Raw genomic sequence first — 9649 nt, 5'->3', positions numbered from 1 at the left:
TTAGATGCTCAGAACCCATGTGAAAATCCCAGCATGATGGCTGTTGTCTGTAATTCAAGCATCAGGGTATCAGAGAGAGGAATCTCTCTGGGCCTCTCTGTCCAGTCATTCTGACCCATGCATTGAAGTCGAGGCCAGCAAGAGGCCTGTTTCAAAGGGAACCAAGATAGATAGCTCCCAAGTAACAACCAGGTTAACCTCTAGCCTCTATGTATGGGCTATACACACGTAAACACATCACACACATGTGTACCACACGCATATATATCATACACATGCACACATCATACATTTATATGTACACATTGCACAGGCATGCACATGCACACATATCACACACATGCACACATATTGCACACACTTTATACACATGCACGTACATCACAACACATGTACACACATGCACATAATCACACACATGCACAAACATGCACATCACACACATGCACACATCACACACACATGCACACACTTCGCATGCATATTTACATGCACACATGCACATACACACACAAGGATCACAAGTTTGAGGCTAGCATGGGCTAAATAGTGAGACCCTGTATTGAACCAATAAGGGTAAGCAAACAGGAAATAAGACAAAAAAAAAACCAGAAGCAAATCATTGCCGGGAACACACAGAAAATATTTTATTAACTTCCAGATGGAGAAAGGGTAGGGTAAAAAAACAATTCAATAGAAATCCATGACTCTCCTCAGAGAGCCCACCCTGGCGTTCATGGCGCCCCAGTCATGGTAGCGCCGGTACTCCCCGGGCCTGAGCAGGTACTGCCGTCCCCGGTAGTTGGGCATCTCGTAGAGGACCCAGCAGCCCTCCAGCACATTGAGGGAGTAGATCTCGTTGAAGTGGAATCGGTCCTGGAGAGAGGGGCAGTCCTCGGTGAACTCTACCATCTGGCCTCTGTACTCCTCCCTCTCGTACAGTCTGATCCTGTGAGAGCCAGCCTGGCAGGCCCAGAAACAGGAGAAAAGCAATGGTGAAGTGATTCTAATGCCTCAGGATGGCCTCAGCTGCTGTGTCTAAGCCATTTGAAATAGAGAATAAACACATGAAAGAACTCAGGCTACTTATAGACTCTGAGGTCACTATGAGGGCAGATTCTGGGATTTTCTAAGATCAGGGAGTACGAGGAGATGAATTGGAGAAGGAACTCTGAATGTGTTCAGAAGGTGCTAGGCTCAAACCATCTCCCGTGCGGCACACTGGAAAGGAAGTGCCAGAGCAAACTCATGACCTCCAACAGCTTCTTACTACTTGGTTTGCTGTTTGGGGGGAAAATGATTTTATATTAAGATATACTAAACTATCCAATATCTTACGTATCAGACAACAATGACTGTGCAGGTAATCATTTATAAATATAATGAGGGGAAAAATGGAAAGATAAAATCAGTAAGCCCATGGGCCAGTTTTCAGCTGTAAAACATCTGTGTGGCTCTGCATTGAAAGCACTTCGACTGGATTAGATGGAGGAACCCCCAGATATGCATGTAGGGGACAAAAAGAGGAGAGAGACTTCAAGCATAACTACCCTTGTGTTCAGTAGCCACCGTATTGCATATGTAGTCATTCTATTTTTCTATCCTAAATGATTGCAAGACAGGACTCAGATTTCATACATCCCCCCTTGCTGCCAATGCGTTCTTACGGCACAAATTTTCCTTACCGACCAATAGAATAGTTGTGACTGGGTAACACTCTGCCTTTTGGATGTTGTGGGAACTATTGACCTAATCAATTCTAGTTATGGATTTTTCTTACAAACAGGCTCAGCTCTACTTATACTGGCAACTGAAGTTGCCTCACTGCCTCAGTCTTGATAAGAATCTGGACTCACGTGGGGAATGAGGCGGCAGGAGCGGATGGAGTCACTGAAACCCATCCACTGCTGGTAGTCAGGGTAGTCCCCGCGACGCAGGAAGTACTGGCAGCCTGTGAAGTTAGGCTGCTCATAGAGCATCCAGCAGCCACTGTCCACGCGCACAGAGTTGCAGCGGCTGAAGTAGGGCTGCAGGTTGGAGTGGTCGCTGCTGCACTCATAGTGGCGGCCCTGGAAGCCGCGGTCTTCATAGAAGGTGATCTGGAAGGCAAGGCAGGGTTCAGAGGCCTGATGTGGCCTGGACCCATGAGTAAGTCCCTCCCCATGGTTCTGGGTGCCCTGGGCTCACCTTCCCCATGGCTGGTGGTTGCTGGTCGGATGGGATGGTGCTGTTGGGTGTGTGTGGCTGAGCGCAGCGGGGTCTATATAGCAGGAGGTCTGCTGCGTTGGCAGAAACTGCACAAAAGGGGCCCGCGGGGGGCAGGGCACATTCGTTCATGTTCTCCTCTTTTCTCTTTGCTGTCATAGCCCACGGGATTCATTGTGGGGTTTGGTTCTATTCACTCTGGAGTATTCAGGTTGTGATTACTAGCTGATGCTAATGAGATTGTTTGAAAAAAAGTAATTTGGCACATTGTTTATTTAATAACAGAAGCAGGACTTCAGACATTTCATAGATAGACCACACTCTTCTTTGTGTAGTTGGACAAAACAAAAACATGTAAGTGGGGAGCAGATAATGTCTTAATGTGGTAAATGTTAAGTTGTCTGTAAGATCGCTATACTATTTGTGGGTTCCCCAACCCTGAACATGGATTAATAGGAAAGAAATAGACTCAACTGAATGGTGAAAATTTCAAGTCCTTTGGAGATCAAGTCCTTTTAGAAATAAAGATTGTAGCAACTGGGATCCTTTTTATCAAGGGAGTTCATAGAGGTTCACACTTTCACAGTGAAAAACCAAACCAAACGGAAATTCCAAAGGAGCCAACACAGTCTTCAGTATTGTTTGTGACTTTGTTGGAAGCAGGTGGCGTAGCAGACCATCTCTTTTTGGCAATGCGTGGTTCTGCATTTGCAAGGGAAAAGAATTTTAAGATGTTTAGTCACAGAACTAAAAGAGAAAGTCTGAGGAAGCGAGAAAATCTGATCCACCAAAGACACACACACACACACACACAAAAACTCATCACGCCTTAGATTATAAAAGAAAACCAACTCCCAAGGGGCAGGGTCTGCTGGGATCTGGGGGACGCGTTAGTTCTGTGGAGGACAGGCTTAAGCAGAGCGGTTCACTCTGAGGAAACGGACTAGAGGAGCCTTGGCTGCAGAGCGGCAGGAGAGGAAGGGATAAACGCCCAGAAGCGGCCGTCTAGGAAGACTTTACGGAGGATTTATTGGCTTGGAAAAGTTTGATGAGCTGGAAAGAGCACCAGGGTGGAAGATGTCTGTCAAGTCTAGCTCCTTTCATGTTCAAAGAATTATTCACAGTTCTGTGACCCCATGGAAGAACATGCCGTGCCTCTCACCCGTCCATCCAAGTGGCAACGTAACGAACTTGAAACTGCAACTGTGTGCAAGATGATGATGTCAATGATTATTTTCTGGTTCCTGGCTTTCTGATCATGAATTCCCTTATGGAAGCGGAGGAGAGGCAGGCAGGATGTCTCACACAGACAATCATTACAATTAGAGCCTTTTCAACGATAAAATGTTAAGTGTGTCAGAGTTGTTTCTGAGTCTAGGGTTCTTGGGGCGGGGAGCACTGAAAAATATGAGACAACTATTAGAACAACAAAAAGTCTGACTGGATGACTCAGAAAGGAAATACAGCAAGGGGAGATGTGTGTATATCAGGGGAATCCACTACTCTTGTTGACATGAATTATATTTGAACACATCTACCCAAACAAGGGGATTTTCTTGATTGTTGTGACAGCTTTATATCAGCCCTGGGTTGAACAAACCAGGGCAATACCCCAGACTTCCTATAGAGCAGAAAAGCTAATGGTTGGGTCAAGGTGTGGCTCTGTTGACATGATGGCAGAAAGTTCCATCAGCAACAAGGTTATGTTAGATTCAATGCCCACATGTTGAACATATGTGAGGTGAACGTGTGTCACATATGAGATCCTTAAAACACAGAACTCTTTCCGAGCTGTCTGGGATGCCTGGGGCTGTCACTGAAAGGGGGAACTGGAGATGAATGTGTACCTTTGCCTTGGTCGGCATTTCATCCAGAAAGTGACCTGTGATCAGCTGTTAGTTATTTAAGTAATTTTTTAAAAATGCGATACAAGAAGAGAATATCTCAAGCTAGGGTTTTACTTCATGCACCGCCAATAATCTGTGTAGGCAGTGTAAATGAAGTATGTGAAAGCTGGTTTCCTGATTTCTAAGAGCTCACCATCTTTGATGAGTCAGAGAGCCTTGCTAGGTTGGGACGGAGAGGAAATGTGCTGTCCATCCTTTATTGGGGTTTCTTCTTTCATTTTCCCAAGCTCCACGATGCTAAAGTGTTCTCTTGAGGAGAGAAGGGACACAGAGGATTAATGTGGAGACTGAGGGACAGGAGTCTCCCCAGGTTCCAGACACTAGTCTGGAAGTGAGGACTGGTACCCTGAGGACAGTGGGGGCAGATGTACCTTGGTGTGGCATTAGATGGGCATTGTAACGTTCTGGATAAGTCACCAACTTTCATCTCTATACAAGAGCTTTTGCTGCTGGGTGAAGCAGCGCATGCCTTTGGTTCCAGTACCTGGGAGACAGAGGCAGGCAGATTTCTGTGAGTTTGAGTTTCAGGCCAACCAGAGCTGCATAGAGAAATCTCATCTCAAACTCTGCTGCTTTGACCAATTGAGAAAGATGAGAAAGCACCAAGTCTAGTTGCCAAGTGTGGGGACATGGCCAGCAGCATATTTTATTAGGGACTTTTATAGCTGGGGGAGTTAACATGCCCTTTTGTAAATGCTTTGCAAAACATTAGAAAACATTAGAGAGTGATTAGTTTTGGTTTAAATGCCTTTACTTATCCAAAAACAAATTTAAAAAAATCAAAATGTCACTATCATGTTTGTTCCAATGGAAGCAAATTGGTTTGGTAAACCTAAAACCATGAGAACCGCTTAGTTCAAGACTGTAAGACAATAGATGAGCATTTGGGTTCATCTGTCGGTTGTAACGTTTCCAAATCCAACCTTAGAATCACTTCAGAAATGCATTCCTCCATGTTAGGAATGACACGGAGTTAAGAACCATTGATCCGCGGGAACTGGGGCATCATGGCCCTTCCTGACCAGCTGTAAGGACCTGGTGTGTTATTTATTTTAGCAAAAATAGTGTTTTATTTCCCCCTAGAGACTTAATTTGTCTAGGACAGAGGCTTCTTATAGGATCTAGATTTTTTTTTTTTTAAACCTTCAGCCGGGTGGTGGTGGCACATGCCTGAATTCCCAGCACTCTAGGAGGCAGAGGCAGGCAGATTTCTGAGTTCAAGGCCAGCCTGGTCTACAGAGTGAGTTCCAGGACAGTCAGGGCTATACAGAGAAACCCTGTCTCGAAAAAAACAAAATCCAAAAAACCAAATAAACCGCATAAAAAAAAAAAGCCTTCAAAATAATGTTCTTCTTCCTGCCTAATCCCAGCATTTGGAAAGCTGAGACAAAAGGGTTTACTATAAGTTTAAGGTCATCCTTAAGTGCATGCTCTCTCTCTCTCTCTCTCTCTCTCTCTCTCTCTCTCTCTCTCTCTTTCCCCCTCCCCCCATAAAACAGCATATTTTCTTGCTTTGCACACCATTTCACTTTCAATGAAGCAGTCTTGCCACAACCCCTTCCTCCTCCTGCGCCTCAGTCACCTTCAGGTCTGCCTGACCTTGGTTAGCCCCAGACCTTCTACTGGGATGTGTGATTCACCAGGAAAGCGTCAGACTGAGACTGATGGAACCCTGGCTCCTCCGTGTTGCTCTTTTGGAATTTGAAAGAAGTGACACATTCATTGTAACTTGGTATGAGAGAAAGGCAGAAAATAAGGCATTTTAAAAAAAATAGTTGGCTTAGGGAATAGAGATGGAGACTTCAGATCCTGCCTGGCCCACATCCTGGCCATTGTGTTGCAGGGCAGGTCTGTACCCTCTCTAGGAATGATATAAAAGGCTTGTTAAGGCTCTGGGGAATCAGACAGAACAAATATACCAGGTGAACAATTTGGTTTTACTTATGAAGAAATAATAATTTCATTTATATAAATGTAAATTTGAAAATCTTATTACATATAGAGTTTTAAATTAGAGTATTTTTTAAAAGATAATTATAGATACATTAAAAAGAGCCCTTAAGATACTGTAAAGAAAGACACACTAAAAAACATGACTCCCATCCCCTGGCATACCTCCTCAAGTTCTTTGTATGCATCCAACATCTCTTAATACATTTACAAATAAATATAAATCATATATTTTTAAAAAGAGTCTGGCGGCAGTGGTGGCACACATCTTTAATCCCAGCACTTGGGAGGCAGAGACAAGAGGATCTCCACATTCGAGGCCAGTGTGGTCTACAGAGTGAGTTTCAGGAGATTCAAAGACAAATCGTGTCTTTAAAAACCAAAACCAAACCAACCCAACTCAAAGAAACAAACAGAACGAACAAACTTGGGTCACTTTTGAAGTGTATTTCTTGAAAGAGTGAATCTTGAATATCATTAGTACAGGAGCATAGACTGGACTGCATCATTGATAAAATTCATTTCTAAACACCCAGTGGTACTGCAAGATTCTTTTATGTCTGTACGCCAATGGTTTGGAGATGGGAGTAGAGGGACAGCAAGGGAGACAGACACTTCAGGAGAGATTGGTTCTGTCTTCTTGTCCCCTGCTCTCCAGCCAGAGGTTAAAGGCAGGTGTGCTGTCTATTGTACAGTCCTCCTAGTTTCTGTCCAATCCCTGGAGCAAGGACTGAGTGTTTCACGCCCTTTGGAAACTGTACTCATTTAGGATGTTGCTCCAGATTGGAAAATGAGGAAGTGTCAAAGAAAGAAATAAAGAAGTAGTAAACAAGGAGTTTGTGATGGAATCTTTTTCATTCCTCAAATGTTTAAGAACATAAACACATAGCAGAAGAACTAGGAAAAGAGAAAGAAAGAAAGAAAGAAAGAAAGAAAGAAAGAAAGAAAGAAAGAAAGAAAGAAAGAAAGAAAGAAAGAAAGAGAAAGAGAGAGAGAGAAAGAAAGGAAGGAAGGAAGTTAGGAAGGAAGGAAAGAAGAAAGAAACAAAGAAACAAAGAAAGAAAGAAACAAAGAAAGAAAGAAACAAAGAAAGAAAGTAAAAAACCTCATGACTCTGTTTCCTTTAGAAGTCTGTCATGGGATAATTCTGAAAGTTCATTAAAATTAGAAGTATTCCACAGGGAAGGACCCATGGCTCCAGCTACATATGTAGCAGAGGATGGCCTCTTCAGACATCAATGAGAGGAGAGGCCACTGGCCCTGTGAAGGCTCATTGTCCTGGTGCAGAGGAATGCCCGAAGAGGAGGAGGGGTTGGGAAGCAAGGGGAGGGGGGATGGAATAGGAGTTTTTGGAGGGGTAACTAGGAAAGGGAATAACATTTGAAATGTAAATAAAGCAAATATCTAATAAAACATTTTTAAACCCCCCCCTCAAATTAGAAGTACTCAAGTAAAAGTAATCAGTTTCTATTACTTAGTAGCTGATATTTGTTTATTCACTCATTTATTTATTGAGAGCATGTCACTGTTTAGCCTAGGCTTGCCAGGAACTCACAAAGCAGCCAGGCTGACTTCACACTCGCAGTGATCCTCCTGCCACAGATTACAGAGTAACTCGATTCTAATTGTGCTACCATACCCAGATCTAATGACTGACTTTAAGAAGATGATCATACTTCACTGTTTGAGTCAGTATTTAGCAGTAGTTTTAGATTCGGCTCGGTGGTAGTAGGGATACTGTTTTGGTGGTCTTTCATACTCAAGGATAGCAATCCAACAATAGATGCTCAGTAAACAGCAAAGAATCTATCTTAGTAGCTAACCACTGGGAAATCCATAGAAATAAAATTTAAAAAACAAGCAAACCATTTTCACTACAGTCAGTCTTCCTTCTGGGTCTCTACTCTCCTGAAACTAAGGCATGTCAACATGAGAGAATTCATGTATAATGTTCTGATTGTATCTCTGTGTCTAAGGGCCCAGTAACCAACAAGGAAAAGATGTGATGATTTAGGGAACCTCCAAACAATGTACGCCAGTAAGCTGTGAAACAGAACAAGATATTGACTTAAATATAACTCCACATATATTACATTTTTTAACATAGCATACAGCCCTACACAGTGATACATGCTTATAATCCCAACACTCAGGAAGCTAAGGTAGAAAGATTGAGGCTAGCACGAGCAACATAGTGAAATCCTATCCTGTAACAAACAAAGAAATATTGTAAATTAATATGAATTGTCCAATTTCAGCTCTGTGAACAAGGGAAGAATCCCCAGGACGGTGCCTACCCAATATAAATGAGGATTATCCAGTTTTAGGAGGAGGTTTTGCTTCTCTATTGAGAGTTTGTAGTGGTAAGATTAGGAGTGGTTGTGATGGTTGGCTTTAATTGCTGTGGTTTGTGTAAGAAATCTCCATGGTCTCGGATGTGAGCACTTGGTCCCTAGAAGGTGGAAGAGCGTGGAGAAGGTATTGGGAGGTACGACCTCAGGGAAGGAAGTTTGTCCCTGGGGTGGGCTGAGAGTTTACAACCTTTGCCCCCTTCCAGTTTGCTCCTAGCAAGTGCCTTCACAATTGAAGATATGATCTGTCTGCTCTGGCCTGCTGCCATGCCTCCCAGACAGTCTGGACTCCCTTCTGGGACTCTTAAATACATGCTTCTTTTATAAGTTCCTTTTGACGACAATAGAAACGAGAAAGGTAACTAATATAATCAGCCATTCAACACAACCCAAAATGACTTGGGAAGAAAAGTCCCATCTGCCCACCCACCAAACAGGGTTTTTCTGTGTAGAAACTGTGGCTGTCCTGGAACTCACTCTGTAGACTAGGCTGGCTTCTCTGAACTCAGAGATCCCCTTACCTTTGCCTCCTGAGTTCTGGGATTAAAGGCTTGCACTGTTACTGCCCAACAGGAAAAGAGTCTTAATGGAGGATTGTTTAGATTGGATGGCGAAGAATCTTTCTCACTGGGAATGGTTTCAGAAGGAAGTGGGTTTTAATTTTGCAAGGGTGGTGGCACTCCTAGCCTTATGTGGGTAATACTGTGCTCTACAGTAAACAAGATTAGTTCTCTTACAAGTCTTGATAGGCTCTTTGTCAAAATTGGACTCTGATCACTTCCTGGATTAGAAGACAACTTTGCCATATTATTCTTCAAGGTTGACAGCTAACTGCTTCCTCTCCAGTAGCCTTCTTGTTGTGGTGTCTTTGGCTTGACCTAGCCTTTCAATGTCAGACCGATATACCCTCCCCCACATGGTATACCCTCTCTCCATCAGGTATTTCTTTCCCCACCAGGTATACCCTCCCCACCACACCAAGTATACCCTCCCTCCACCTGGACTTTTTCTTTTCTTTCTGGTAGTGCTAGGGATTGAGCCTAGGACCTTGTGCACACTGAATAAAATCCCTAACATTGAGGTGCACACACATATCCCGAATCATCTAAGACTTGTTCAAAATTAACACAATTGGACAGTTCTTGAACACCTTCTTCATTCTCTGCTCAATCTTTTATAGGGAGAGTCTACAGGTGGGCGGATTTGCACACAATGAAAGAATAACAGAAGTCAGGG

At 43.4% G+C, this 9649-nt stretch overlaps 1 protein-coding gene across 1 annotated transcript; it reads right to left on the bottom strand.

The window, feature by feature from the left end:
• Positions 1-690: 690 nt before the first annotated feature.
• Positions 691-2196, bottom strand: LOC127692482 (gamma-crystallin D). Its single transcript, XM_052192866.1, has 3 exons — positions 2188-2196; positions 1857-2099; positions 691-963 (listed from the first exon to the last, which is right to left on the bottom strand). Exons 1-3 carry the CDS (start codon positions 2194-2196, stop codon positions 691-693), a joined length of 525 nt encoding a protein of 174 aa, XP_052048826.1.
• Positions 2197-9649: the final 7453 nt, after the last annotated feature.

The sequence above is a fragment of the Apodemus sylvaticus genome, chromosome 9 (genome assembly GCF_947179515.1).
Source record: "Apodemus sylvaticus chromosome 9, mApoSyl1.1, whole genome shotgun sequence".
Classification (NCBI taxonomy): Eukaryota; Metazoa; Chordata; class Mammalia; order Rodentia; family Muridae; genus Apodemus; species Apodemus sylvaticus.
Note: the sequence above shows the minus strand (reverse complement) of the source record. Positions and strands in the feature narration are given on the sequence as shown.

Coding starts and splice junctions, on each gene's coding strand:
- LOC127692482 (XM_052192866.1), bottom strand. Junction 964..1,856: donor CCTGCCGCCTCATTCCCCAC/GTGAGTCCAGAT, acceptor TGGGCCTGCCAG/GCTGGCTCTCACAGGATCAG.